General features: G+C 42.7%; 2 protein-coding genes across 2 annotated transcripts in view; both read right to left on the bottom strand.

Annotated features, from left to right (window-relative positions):
* The window catches only part of LOC310721583 (uncharacterized protein), an 86,927-nt gene that overhangs the window by 13,670 nt on the left and 58,817 nt on the right, over positions 1-14,440 (bottom strand). The window contains exon 4 of the mRNA XM_083533374.1: positions 2,829-2,980. Within this exon, the coding sequence (XP_083389500.1) occupies positions 2,829-2,980 (152 nt within the window). The remainder of the gene's footprint in view (positions 1-2,828; positions 2,981-14,440) is intronic.
* Positions 8,533-11,407, bottom strand: LOC310721585 (uncharacterized protein). The gene is made up of 7 exons (XM_083533376.1): positions 11,157-11,407; positions 10,965-11,026; positions 10,707-10,861; positions 10,189-10,619; positions 9,763-9,824; positions 9,511-9,656; positions 8,533-9,400 (listed from the first exon to the last, which is right to left on the bottom strand). The coding sequence occupies exons 2-7, from the start codon at positions 10,982-10,984 to the stop codon at positions 9,303-9,305; spliced, it is 912 nt and encodes a 303-aa protein (XP_083389502.1). The 5' UTR covers positions 10,985-11,026; positions 11,157-11,407; the 3' UTR covers positions 8,533-9,302.

The raw sequence follows: 14,440 nt of genomic DNA on the forward strand, positions 1-14,440 counted from the left end.
TAATGACATAACAACAATATCAAACAGTGTTTGTATTTTCTTGATGGCGACAATGAAAAGACCAAGTGTCTAGGAATTGCTTAAAAACACTAAGAAAGTCACAATTCTTGTCTATCAACCGATGCTATACAACTCTCCTCTTAGAAGCACGTAGTCCATTATCCAGTCCCTTAAACAGAACTAGGATCTGTACAAGCAACATACATTTCTTGCTTGCCTGATGAAGTATTCATGGTATTTGCTGAGGAAAAAAGTAAAAGAGAAAAGTGTAAAAAAAACAAAAAGCCAGTCAAGTGCACAGTGTCTGGGCACATCGTGAAAGATCACATTTTTAGATTGCTTCAAGAATGTGGCAAACCCAAGATTAGTACCAGTAATGAACAACGCCTCCCTTCCCTGAACTGAGAAACTTGACTAAAGCTGTGAACACTTCCTTTAAAAAAGGATAATTTTTTTAATAATTTGAATAACGTGAATGTTTTCTGAAAACTGATTTCTTACATAAAATAAGTTAGTAAAAAACCTAGCATTCAAATTATTCTTATATTTGAGTAAAACATTGTTACTATAATTTTTTGCAGTCAGGTGAAAGACATGCAATTTTTTTAAGTGATATTTCTGGTTGGAGGTATTAAAGATGTTAGTAACAATTAAGTAGTCAAATTGTGTGTATTCATTGTATCAGCGGGGGCGTGGCTGAGTGCCGGTTTGGGAATAGAGGGCGAGAGCAGAAATTACGCACCTGAGGGAGATTTTGACAAATGATTGTTCTTTCTCTTGCAGTGAGCAGGGGGCACATAAAGAGGAGCAAGAGAACGATATGAGGGGGGGTGCACGTGAGCGTGTGAATAGAGCACTGAACGCACTAATAAACAGATTTGTTCGGAACTGGTCCTGTCCTGAGTGGTATTCCTTCCCCCTGAACCTTCTGCTCTCCCACATTCATATATTCACAAAATGCACATTTAACACAGCTCTTTCTTTTTGATTTCTGATTACTTGAATTGTATTTTGCAGCATTAGTGGATTTCAGACAGAAAACAATGTATTGCATTCTTTTGAGATGAATACAGTAAAGGGCATTCAGAATACTTAGTGGAATAAGCTGGGTAGACTTTTTGTGGTGCCACATATTATGAATTTCAAACATTAAAATGATGTCCAACTTTTTGTTTCTTACATGGATTTACATTGTATTTAATGGATCTGAATCCAGTATCCAGCTTCATTTATTGCTCCATACTTTGGTTTCATCGACATTTCTGTTAAATAAACTATACAAAACTACTGATCAATAATACTTTAATATTTTATTTATTCATTTATTTTCTATTTTACAGTCTTAATGTCACATCAAATTGAGTCTGATCTCATTTATTGTTAATTTGTATATTAAAACCAACTTTCTATGCACGTCTACATTTTACTTGCTTGTCTGCTCTCTGGACTTGGCTCTGGAGTAGAAGCCTGTTCTGAGGTTATCTGCTTTGCTGTCTAATTGGAATAGATATTAACACACTCTAACAGGCTTGTCTTAAATAGTCATTGAGCTTCACAAAATGTTACGTGTCTGGAAGTATAGCAAAAGCACTGAAGTGCATATTTCCACGAACAAGGCAATATTTAAGAAACTCTATTCAACTGGAAATGTTATGAATTTAGTCAAGACTTTTGTCAGTAGGCTTTTCTTATGTAAAGGGCAGATTTGAGGATCTAGAACCTCACCTGGTCCCTTAACACCAGATCTGCAACAAAGAAAGCCCATCAGCATCTCTACTGCATCATGGACATTTACACCACACTCTGCATACGTTAAGCCACACATACAGCCAAACAGGGTTTATTTAAAAAAAATGGTTGTATCAAACCCTGATTAGAGACAGGTTGTAGCAAAGCAGCCCATTGCCTTTTGTCTGGAAAGCCACTCAAGTGTTTGCCAGATTCACAAAGCTATTCAATTTTGCCCCCTTGTTGATTAAACCTGATTCCTCTCACCAGTCCATTGTGGAGGTGGACACTTTGGCCTTAGGGATGGGGCAGTGATAGTGTTTGATACTAGACCCTAAACTCCACTCATATGCCTTTTTTTCCCACCACCAGACTGCAGCAGAATGCAACTAAGTGGGTATTGGTAGTTGTTGGTGGTCAAGTTGGTGTCGCTCATACCCCGGAGCTGTTGAAACAGCACGTTTAATGGCCCCTTAATGAATGCCGACACACAAGCATTGTCTCTGCCCACTCAGTGTGTGCCTGTGGAAAGGAATCTCATAACTCTCTGGTGGTCTTGCACCGGCAATCTGCCTATTCACAATCAACCATGGTCTATTACATTTGACTTTGTCACAGGCTTTTCACACTTCCAAGATAATACCACCATTTCCAACCATAATAGATTTGTTCTCAATGTCTTTTCACAGATCAAGAGACTGCTAACCTTCTGATCCATCATGTATTCCGGCTGCATGGCATCTTTTTGGACACTGTCTCAGAACACAAATCCCAGCTCATATCCCAGGTTTTGAAAGCTTTCTGCAATGCTCTTGTGAGTCTGTCCACAGGTTTCAACTACCAAACCAACAGACAGGTGGAACAGACCAACCAAGTCCTTGAGGTCATGGCTACTGCTCTTGGAGCAGCCAGCTCCTTGGAAAAAATATACCTGCTACTCCCTATTCTGCCTCGCTACAGGTATGAACCTTTTTGAATGTTCATAAGCTTAGCTGTCTCCTTTGTTCACTGTAAGTTGAGAGGTTAAAGTATTTTAGAATTTGTAAATGTACAGAATGTTATTAAAATGCAATATATTGTAACTGACCAGAAATACTGACCAGAAACCTGGGTGACACGTATAGAATCTGCAATAATGTTTAAATCTGTCGTGTTAGTTGCATTAACAAGGATGCTCGTAATTGTGAGGTTACTTGGGATGCTGGCAGTGTTATTAAATTCAAGAATGGAGTCTGCCACCATAGAGCCTCTCCTGAAACACAATCATAGTTCAATACAGGTTGAATCTTTTAATCTATCATCAAAGTAAAGACCAAAAATATTCATAGTAATGTAGTAATATATTATTTCTCACCAAAATCTAAGAATTATTATTCGGAGGAAGTTTCTAAAGGCTTGTCTGTAAATGGATTCAAGCTGGAAAAAATTATTAGTTAAAAATGAATAGATTGTTCTCTCCATTTTAAGCCTAGATCTTGTTAAAGGTGTTCAGTAAATCATATACAGACACTTATAAATAGTCAGATGCAGAAATTTAATTACAAAAAACAAAAAGATTCACAAATTCAATTTAAGACAAGAGAAAAGAATCATACATGGCCAGTACATATTTTTGGAGTGTCCAGTCTTTTCCAGAACCTTCCTATCATGATACAGGTTTTCTTACCAATCTAGCAGACGCCACACCTGAATTCATCAGCATAATTAATTCTACTTTGTTTTTCTATCGACTATCGACTTTGTTTTTCTATCACGTGCTTTCTCTGGTGTTCTTCACTTTGTCTTATACGGCAGTGGAATTATTCAGGCAGCAAACTATTCAGGGTTGATGTGGGGGTTGTAAAAGGATTGTGTAGTTGAAGTGGTGGTTGAAGATGGGCTCAGGGTTGAAGTGGTGGTTGTAGATGGACTCAGGGTTAAATTGATGGTTGTAGATGGACTCTGAGTTGAAGTGGTGATTGGAGATGGACTCGGGGTTGAAGTGCTGGTTGAAGATGGACTCGGGGTTGACGTGGTGGTTGTAGATGGATTCTGAATTGAAGTGGTGGTTGTAGATGGACTTGGAGTTGAAGTGTTGGTTGTAGATGGGTTAGGGGTTGAAGCAGTGGTTGTAGCCAGACTGGGGGTTGATGTGGTGTTTGAAGATAGACTTAGGGTTGATGTGGAGGTTGTAAATTGACCTGGAGTTGAAGCAGTGATTGTAGCTGAACTCGTGGTTGAAGTGGTGGTTGTAGATGGATGGGGAGTTGAAGTGGTGGTTGTAGATAGGTTTTCAGTTAAAATAGTGGTTGTCGATGGATTCTGAGTTGAAGTGGTGGTTGTAGATGGAGTCAGGGTTAAAGTGATGGTTGTAGATGAACTTGGAGTTGAAGTGGTGATTGTAGATGGATTTGCGGTTGAAGCGGTGGTTGTAGATGGGCTTGGGGTTGAAGTGCTGGTTGTAGATGGGCTTGGGGTTGAAGTGTTGGTTGTAGATGGGTTGGGGGTTGAAGCAGTGGTTGTAGCCAGACCGGGGGTTGATGTGGTGTTTGAAGATAGACTTAGGGTTGTTGTGGAGGTTGTAAATGGACCCGGGGTTGAAGCAGTGATTGTAGCTGAACTCGGGGTTTAAATGGTTGTGGTAGATGCACTCGGAGTTGAAGTAGTGTTTGTTGGTGGATGGGGAGTTGAAATGGTGGTTGTGGATGGACTCGTTGTTGAAGTGGTGGTTGTAGATGGGTTTTCGGTTACAATAGTGGTTGTAGATGGACTTAGGGTTGAAGCCGTGGTTGTTGCCAGACCTGTGGTTGAGGTGGTGGTTAAAGATTGACTCAGGGTTGAATTGGGGGGTGTAGATGGACTCAGTGCAAAAGTGGTGGTTGTAGATGTATTTAGAGTAGAAGTGGTGGTTGTAGCCAGACTCGGGGTTAAAGTAATGGTTGTATATGGACTTGGGGTAGAAGTGCTGGTTGTAGATAGACTCAGGGTTGATGTGGAGGTTGTAGATGGATTCTGAGTTGAAGTGGTGGTTGTTGATTGGCTTGGGGTTGAAGTGCTGGTTGAAGATGGACTCAGGGTTAACGTGGAGTTTGTAGATGGACTTGGGGTGAAGTGGTGGTTGTAGATGTGCTTGGGGGTGAAATGGTGGTTGTCAATTGGCTTGGGGCTGAAGTGGTGGTTGTAGATGGGTTAAGGGTTAAAGTGGTGGTCATTGAAGGACTCGGAGTTGAAGTGGTGGTTGTAGCCACACTCGGGGTTGATGTGGTGGTTGTAGATGGATTTGTGGTTGTAGATAGACTTGGGGATGAAGTGCTGGTTGTAGATGGGTTAGGGGTTGAAGTGATGGTTGTAGATGAACTTGGAGTTGAAGTGGTGATTGTAGATGGATTTGCGGTTGAAGCGGTGGTTGTAGATGGGCTTGGGGTTGAAGTGCTGGTTGTAGATGGGCTTGGGGTTGAAGTGTTGGTTGTAGATGGGTTGGGGGTTGAAGCAGTGGTTGTAGCCAGACCGGGGGTTGATGTGGTGTTTGAAGATAGACTTAGGGTTGTTGTGGAGGTTGTAAATGGACCCGGGGTTGAAGCAGTGATTGTAGCTGAACTCGGGGTTTAAATGGTTGTGGTAGATGCACTCGGAGTTGAAGTAGTGTTTGTTGGTGGATGGGGAGTTGAAATGGTGGTTGTGGATGGACTCGTTGTTGAAGTGGTGGTTGTAGATGGGTTTTCGGTTACAATAGTGGTTGTAGATGGACTTAGGGTTGAAGCCGTGGTTGTTGCCAGACCTGTGGTTGAGGTGGTGGTTAAAGATTGACTCAGGGTTGAATTGGGGGGTGTAGATGGACTCAGTGCAAAAGTGGTGGTTGTAGATGTATTTAGAGTAGAAGTGGTGGTTGTAGCCAGACTCGGGGTTAAAGTAATGGTTGTATATGGACTTGGGGTAGAAGTGCTGGTTGTAGATAGACTCAGGGTTGATGTGGAGGTTGTAGATGGATTCTGAGTTGAAGTGGTGGTTGTTGATTGGCTTGGGGTTGAAGTGCTGGTTGAAGATGGACTCAGGGTTAACGTGGAGTTTGTAGATGGACTTGGGGTGAAGTGGTGGTTGTAGATGTGCTTGGGGGTGAAATGGTGGTTGTCAATTGGCTTGGGGCTGAAGTGGTGGTTGTAGATGGGTTAAGGGTTAAAGTGGTGGTCATTGAAGGACTCGGAGTTGAAGTGGTGGTTGTAGCCACACTCGGGGTTGATGTGGTGGTTGTAGATGGATTTGTGGTTGTAGATAGACTTGGGGATGAAGTGCTGGTTGTAGATGGGTTAGGGGTTGAAGTGATGGTTGTAGATGAACTTGGAGTTGAAGTGGTGATTGTAGATGGATTTGCGGTTGAAGCGGTGGTTGTAGATGGGCTTGGGGTTGAAGTGCTGGTTGTAGATGGGCTTGGGGTTGAAGTGTTGGTTGTAGATGGGTTGGGGGTTGAAGCAGTGGTTGTAGCCAGACCGGGGGTTGATGTGGTGTTTGAAGATAGACTTAGGGTTGTTGTGGAGGTTGTAAATGGACCCGGGGTTGAAGCAGTGATTGTAGCTGAACTCGGGGTTTAAATGGTTGTGGTAGATGCACTCGGAGTTGAAGTAGTGTTTGTTGGTGGATGGGGAGTTGAAATGGTGGTTGTGGATGGACTCGTTGTTGAAGTGGTGGTTGTAGATGGGTTTTCGGTTACAATAGTGGTTGTAGATGGACTTAGGGTTGAAGCCGTGGTTGTTGCCAGACCTGTGGTTGAGGTGGTGGTTAAAGATTGACTCAGGGTTGAATTGGGGGGTGTAGATGGACTCAGTGCAAAAGTGGTGGTTGTAGATGTATTTAGAGTAGAAGTGGTGGTTGTAGCCAGACTCGGGGTTAAAGTAATGGTTGTATATGGACTTGGGGTAGAAGTGCTGGTTGTAGATAGACTCAGGGTTGATGTGGAGGTTGTAGATGGATTCTGAGTTGAAGTGGTGGTTGTTGATTGGCTTGGGGTTGAAGTGCTGGTTGAAGATGGACTCAGGGTTAACGTGGAGTTTGTAGATGGACTTGGGGTGAAGTGGTGGTTGTAGATGTGCTTGGGGGTGAAATGGTGGTTGTCAATTGGCTTGGGGCTGAAGTGGTGGTTGTAGATGGGTTAAGGGTTAAAGTGGTGGTCATTGAAGGACTCGGAGTTGAAGTGGTGGTTGTAGCCACACTCGGGGTTGATGTGGTGGTTGTAGATGGATTTGTGGTTGTAGATAGACTTGGGGATAAAGTGCTGGTTGTAGATGGGTTAGGGGTTGAAGTGGTGGTTGTAGATGGACTCAGGATTAAAGCAGTGGTTATAGCCAGACTGGGGGTTGAATTGGTGTTTAAAGATGGACTTATGGTTGAATTGGGGGGTGTAGATGGACTCAGTGTAGAAGTGGTAGTTGTAGATGTATTCAGAGTAGACGTGGTGGTTGTAGATGGACTCAGGGTTGAACTGGTGATTGTAGATGGACTCGGGGTTGAAGTGGTGGTTGTAGATGGACTCAGGATTAAAGCAGTGGTTATAGCCAGACTGGGGGTTGAATTGGTGTTTAAAGATGGACTTATGGTTGAATTGGGGGGTGTAGATGGACTCAGTGTAGAAGTGGTAGTTGTAGATGTATTCAGAGTAGACGTGGTGGTTGTAGATGGACTCAGGGTTGAACTGGTGATTGTAGATGGACTCGGGGTTGAAGTGGTGGTTGTAGATGGACTCGGACTGGAGATGGTGGTTGTAGATGGAATCAGGGTTGAAGTGGTGGTTGTAGATGAATTTTTCTAAGCATCTGCTTTTTAACGCACTATGAGAAAAGCTCCTAATGCTGCTACATCAACATCATTTTCCTCCTAATAGAAGACAGCAAACATTATTCTTGATTTATCACTAAATACTGTTGCAGAATTAACTGGTAATAAAAAGCAGCATGTTACATGCACACCCTCAAAATGTAGCGGTAATGAATTCATAAATTTGACAAACTTGAAAATCTTACAGGAAAAATTCAGACTATTATTTTAAAGTAATTTGATAAATAACACTGTAGATAACAATAGAATTAGATCAGCAATTACAGTTATCCATCCTCTGTACTGAGGCAAAGTGGAAAATTCTTCTGTGGTCAGACAAATTTTTATTTCTTTTTAGAAACTATGCACACCAGGTCCTCTGGACTAAAGAGGAGAGGGACCATTTGGCTTGTGGTTTAGAAGCACTCAGGTAAAAAAAAGCCACAGTGTATGGGAGAGCATTAGAGCCTGTATACAGGTTTTAGAGCAACAAAAGCTTTCAACCAGGACATGGTTTCAAGGAAGCTCTTGTATATTTGAGCAAGACAATGCTAACTGCTAACACTGTTGAGCAGCTACAATCCTGTATTGCACACATATGGGACAACATTCCTCTGTCAAAATTTCAGCAACTGGTCTTCTTAGTTTCCAGATGTTTACAAAAAGAAGATGTGATGCTACAGAGTGGGAAACATGACACTGTCCAAACATTGTGTTTATATGTTTTTTTGTTTGTTTTGTTTTATTCTGAATATGATATTAATTCATGAGATTTGCAAATCATTGCATTCTGTTTTTATTTACATTTTGCACATTTTTGGAATTGGTTGTACTTGGTATGGTGGTAGTTTTTGTGACTTATGCTCTCTGTTTCTATGTGTGTGTGTGTGGGTGTGTTTGTTCCTTGCATAATTGATTGCACACATATTACCAAGCTCATTTCAGGTGGTCTGTAGCAATTATTCATATTTCAGACATTAAGCAGCTCAGACAAAGTACATATCACATTCAAATTTGTACAGTATTATAGGTTTTATTTGCAATTAAGTATATTGACAATGGCAATAATAAAAATACTCTATTACCGATAACAACAATATAAAACCTACTTTTCAAACCCTTGGCCAAAGACACCAAACTAAGTTAAATTGCATAATGTTTTCTTTGATTACATTTAAAACAAATTCCATTAAACATGTTCTGGAAAGGCCCATATATACATTCTCACAATTTGTGTGGGGCCATGGTGTGGAGCCCTGCCCATAAATCTGGTATGGGATAGGAACCCAAGAACAGCGTAAATAGAATACAGAATTATGGAACCACCAGGACTCTGCTTAGAGCTAACATTTCTTTCCAACTTATGAACATGGCCAGAAAGACATTGGTCTAAAGACCTAATAGAACTAAAATTCAAACAATTCTCTAAAATTAATTTGCATGCATGCAGTATTAAATGAATTGCATATTCATGCAAGGTTTATAATCATTAAACACGAAGAGAAGTTATATGTTGGTTTGCATTTACAGGTACTACAGCGTTAATATATATTTTTTAGCATTATTGGTTAGACAAAAACATCCAACAGATTTAAATAGAAGTAAAATCCTTGTAGGACTGTTAGAACTTTTCAGGCAAATCACAACCCTCATTAAGTCTTCAGTTTCAACAGATCAAATATTTGTATTTTTTTGATTGATGATTTTGTTTATAAAAATAAACCATTTTATCTTAGGAATGATTAAGTGAATTGTATATATTGGTGATTGTGTATGTTCTCAGATCAGGTCTAGAGCTCGAAGTGCAATGCCATTGATAGTAGAAGTGTTAGAAAAGACAACAATATCATGGAAAGTGAGCTTGCAATCGCTGGGGGCATGGAATTACCTGCAAAATAATAAAGTAATTATATAATTAATTGCAGACAAAAATGTATGTCAAATTGTATTTGGCTTATTGCTAAATAAAAAGGAGAACAGATGTACAGTTATACTGACCAAGAGCGACACTGACGGAGTTCGGATCAATATTCAAGTTAAAGAGGGAAATTCCGCTGAGGAAGATGGTCTTCACCTGGTCCAGAGTAACATTTGGGCCACTAGAATTCATATAAAGGTTGCTCTCTGTAATAGTAGATCCATTCCTGAGCAGACACACATGTAGAGATACAGGTTCAAATTCAACCAGTAATCAACCAATGAATCAAATAAACAAGTAAAAAATATTCCAGATCATATCTTACTTCATACCTGAATCTTACTATTTGCATGAGAATAAATTGTGTAAAGAATCTCTTGAAATATGGTTCAACCTAATGGAAATTAGAAATAAATAAGATATTAACAGCAATGTAAAACACTCTCATTAACTATTTTTAATACTAAATGTGACAGACCAGTTAAAGGTAATAAACTCTGCCCTTTGGAATATCTATTAACTCTGACATTGATATTCATATGACTTTTAAATATTTTTTTATTTATATAACAAAAAATAAATAAATCTTACAAGTGCAAAAATACGTTCTTAATTTCTTCTTAAAAGAATGCTAATAATGAATCTATTGTGAATTATTATTTTATTTTATTTTTTGCAAAAGAACTGATCAGGTGACCAAATAGCTGATGTTAACAAAATTGTTGTTTAAAAATACATGAGTTGTCAATAAAATTCACCTGATTACGGATATTTCTGGATTTTTCCAGAAACTGTGGAGAGCTGTTAGTGGCCAGTGCTGCATCAAATGTTTCTTTGATACTAAATGTCAAGTTAAGAATTTGGGCTGTTGGAGGTATTGCTGTTGAAGGGCTGCTTGTTGATGCACTCGGGGTCGAAGTGGCGTTTGTTGACGCGCTCGGGGTCGAAATGACATTTGTTGATGCGCTCAGGGTCGAAATGACGTTTGTTGTTGTGCTCTCGTTCGAAGTGGCGTTTGTTGATGCGCTCGGGGTCAAAGTGACGTTTGTTGATGCGCTCGGGGTCAAAGTGGCGTTTGTTGCCGCATTTGGGGTTGAAGTGGTGTTTGTTGGTGTGCTTGGTGTTAGAGAAGTGATTGTTGATGGGCTGATTGTTGATGTGCTCGGGGTTGAAGGAGGATTTGCTGCTACTGTAATTTTAGAGGATAAATTAAAATGAGAATTCGTCTTAATATAGAAGGTTAATAAATGCAATATATTCGATGGTGTATACTGACCAGGAAGATCAGCGACACGTATAGAACTTGGAATAATGTTTAAGTCTGTGGCGTTAGGTGCATTCAGTAGGGTTTCTTTTATTGAAGCGTTAGATGGGATGGAGTCAGTATTATTATTAAATTGAAGTGATGATTCCATCACAACAGAGCCATTGCTGAAGCATAAACAGAGTTAAATACAGGTTAAAATCATGAATTATTTTCAAATGTAAACAAAAACAAATATACAGAGTGATGTTTTTAAATGTTATTTCTCACCTGAACCTATGAATTATCATTCTTATGAAATTTGTAAAGTTTCGTTTGTAAATTGGCTCAAACTGAAAAAAATATAATGTTACAAATGAATATTTTTTTAATAAAGTCTGACGTCATTTGCACTGGCAGTTTAGTTTTGATCTTAAAATAGATTGTAAATAATCCATAATTTCCATAACCAATAAAACATACCTTATTACGGATACTTGTAGCTTTTTCTTCAAACTCAGGAGAGCTGGTGTTGGATAGAGCTGTATTAAAGGTCTCATTTAAGCTTAAGGTCAAGTTAAATTCCACAGCAACTACAGAAGGTGTTGTAGGAGTGTTGGTAGATGAAAAAGTATTTGGGGTTAAAGTGGTGTTTGTTGGTGTGATTGAGGTTGAAGTGGTGTTTGTAGATGTGCTTGGGGCTAAGGTGGTGTTTGCAGGGTGACTTGGGGTTAAAGTGGCATTTGTTGATGCGCTCGGGGTCGAAGTGACGTTTGTTGTTGTGCTCTCGTTCGAAGTGGCGTTTGTTGATGCGCTCGGGGTCGAAGTGACGTTTGTTGTTGTGCTCTCGTTCGAAGTGGCGTTTGTTGATGCGCTCGGGGTCAAAGTGACGTTTGTTGTTGTGCTCTCGTTCGAAGTGGCGTTTGTTGATGCGCTCGGGGTCGAAGTGGCGTTTGTTGATGCGCTCGGGCTCGAAGTGACGTTTGTTGTTGTGCTCTCGTTCGAAGTGGCGTTTGTTGATGCGCTCGGGGTCGAAGTCACGTTTGTTGTTGTGCTCTCGTTCGAAGTGGCGTTTGTTGATGCGCTCGGGGTCGAAGTGACGTTTGTTGTTGTGCTCTCGTTCGAAGTGGCGTTTGTTGATGCGCTCGGGGTCGAAGTGACGTTTGTTGTTGTGCTCTCGTTCGAAGTGGCGTTTGTTGATGCGCTCGGGGTCAAAGTGACGTTTGTTGTTGTGCTCTCGTTCGAAGTGGCGTTTGTTGATGCGCTCGGGGTCGAAGTGGCGTTTGTTGATGCGCTCGGGCTCGAAGTGACGTTTGTTGTTGTGCTCTCGTTCGAAGTGGCGTTTGTTGATGCGCTCGGGGTCGAAGTCACGTTTGTTGTTGTGCTCTCGTTCGAAGTGGCGTTTGTTGATGCGCTCGGGGTCGAAGTGACGTTTGTTGTTGTGCTCTCGTTCGAAGTGGCGTTTGTTGATGCGCTCGGGGTCAAAGTGACGTTTGTTGTTGTGCTCTCGTTCGAAGTGGCGTTTGTTGATGCGCTCGGGGTCGAAGTGGCGTTTGTTGATGCGCTCGGGCTCGAAGTGACGTTTGTTGTTGTGCTCTCGTTCGAAGTGGCGTTTGTTGATGCGCTCGGGGTCGAAGTCACGTTTGTTGTTGTGCTCTCGTTCGAAGTGGCGTTTGTTGATGCGTTTGGGGTCGAAGTGGCGTTTGTTGATGCGCTCGGGGTCGAAGTGACGTTTGTTGTTGTGCTCTCGTTCGAAGTGGCGTTTGTTGATGCACTCGGGGTCGAAGTCACGTTTGTTGTTGTGCTCTCGTTCGAAGTGGCGTTTGTTGATGCACTCGGGGTCGAAGTCACGTTTGTTGTTGTGCTCTCGTTCGAAGTGGCGTTTGTTGATGCATTTGGGGTCGAAGTGGCGTTTGTTGATGCGCTCGGGCTCGAAGTGACGTTTGTTGTTGTGCTCTCGTTCGAAGTGGCGTTTGTTGATGCGCTCGGGGTCAAAGTAACGTTTGTTGTTGTGCTCTCGTTCGAAGTGGCGTTTGTTGATGCGCTCGGGGTCAAAGTGACGTTTGTTGTTGTGCTCTCGTTCGAAGTGGCGTTTGTTGATGCGCTCGGGGTCGAAGTGACGTTTGTTGTTGTGCTCTCGTTCGAAGTGGCGTTTGTTGATGCGCTCGGGGTCGAAGTCACGTTTGTTGTTGTGCTCTCGTTCGAAGTGGCGTTTGTTGATGCGTTCGGGGTCGAAGTGGCGTTTGTTGATGCGCTCGGGGTCGAAGTGACGTTTGTTGATGCGCCCGGGGTCGAAGTGGCGTTTGTTGTTGTGCTCTCGTTCGAAGTGGCGTTTGTTGATGCGCTCGGGGTCGAAGTGACGTTTGTTGTTGTGCTCTCGTTCGAAGTGGCGTTTGTTGATGCGCTCGGGGTCGAAGTGACGTTTGTTGTTGTGCTCTCGTTCGAAGTGGCGTTTGTTGATGCGCTCGGGGTCGAAGTGACGTTTGTTGTTGTGCTCTCGTTCGAAGTGGCGTTTGTTGATGCGCTCGGGGTCGAAGTCACGTTTGTTGTTGTGCTCTCGTTCGAAGTGGCGTTTGTTGATGCGTTCGGGGTCGAAGTGGCGTTTGTTGATGCGCTCGGGGTCGAAGTGACGTTTGTTGTTGTGCTCTCGTTCGAAGTGGCGTTTGTTGATGCACTCGGGGTCGAAGTCACGTTTGTTGTTGTGCTCTCGTTCGAAGTGGCGTTTGTTGATGCACTCGGGGTCGAAGTCACGTTTGTTGTTGTGCTCTCGTTCGAAGTGGCGTTTGTTGATGCATTTGGGGTCGAAGTGGCGTTTGTTGATGCGCTCGGGCTCGAAGTGACGTTTGTTGTTGTGCTCTCGTTCGAAGTGGCGTTTGTTGATGCGCTCGGGGTCAAAGTAACGTTTGTTGTTGTGCTCTCGTTCGAAGTGGCGTTTGTTGATGCGCTCGGGGTCAAAGTGACGTTTGTTGTTGTGCTCTCGTTCGAAGTGGCGTTTGTTGATGCACTCGGGGTCGAAGTGGCGTTTGTTGTTGTGCTCTCGTTCGAAGTGGCGTTTGTTGATGCGCTCGGGGTCGAAGTCACGTTTGTTGTTGTGCTCTCGTTCGAAGTGGTGTTTGTTGATGCGCTCGGGGTTGAAGTGGCGTTTGTTGATGCGCTCGGGGTCGAAGTGACGTTTGTTGATGCGCCCGGGGTCGAAGTGGCGTTTGTTGTTGTGCTCTCGTTCGAAGTGGCGTTTGTTGATGCGCCCGGGGTCGAAGTGGCGTTTGTTGTTGTGCTCTCGTTCGAAGTGGCGTTTGTTGATGCGCTCGGGGTCGAAGTGACGTTTGTTGTTGTGCTCTCGTTCGAAGTGGCGTTTGTTGATGCGCTCGGGGTCGAAGTGACGTTTGTTGTTGTGCTCTCGTTCGAAGTGGCGTTTGTTGATGCGCTCGGGGTCGAAGTGACGTTTGTTGTTGTGCTCTCGTTCGAAGTGGCGTTTGTTGATGCGCTCGGGGTCGAAGTCACGTTTGTTGTTGTGCTCTCGTTCGAAGTGGCGTTTGTTGATGCGCTCGGGGTCGAAGTGACGTTTGTTGTTGTGCTCTCGTTCGAAGTGGCGTTTGTTGATGCGCTCGGGGTCGAAGTGACGTTTGTTGTTGTGCTCTCGTTCGAAGTGGCGTTTGTTGATGCGCTCGGGGTCGAAGTGGCGTTTGTTGATGCGCTCGGGCTCGAAGTGACGTTTGTTGTTGTGCTCTCGTTCGAAGTGGCGTTTGTTGATGCGCTCGGGGTCGAAG

The sequence above is a fragment of the Silurus aristotelis genome (genome assembly GCF_946808225.1).
Source record: "Silurus aristotelis genome assembly, chromosome: 27".
Taxonomy (NCBI): domain Eukaryota; kingdom Metazoa; phylum Chordata; class Actinopteri; order Siluriformes; family Siluridae; genus Silurus; species Silurus aristotelis.

Coding starts and splice junctions, on each gene's coding strand:
- LOC310721585 (XM_083533376.1), bottom strand. CDS start 10,984: ATGATAATTCATAGGTTCAG. Junction 9,825..10,188: donor CCAGAAATATCCGTAATCAG/GTGAATTTTATT, acceptor AATTTCCATTAG/GTTGAACCATATTTCAAGAG. Junction 9,401..9,510: donor CTCCGTCAGTGTCGCTCTTG/GTCAGTATAACT, acceptor ATTATTTTGCAG/GTAATTCCATGCCCCCAGCG.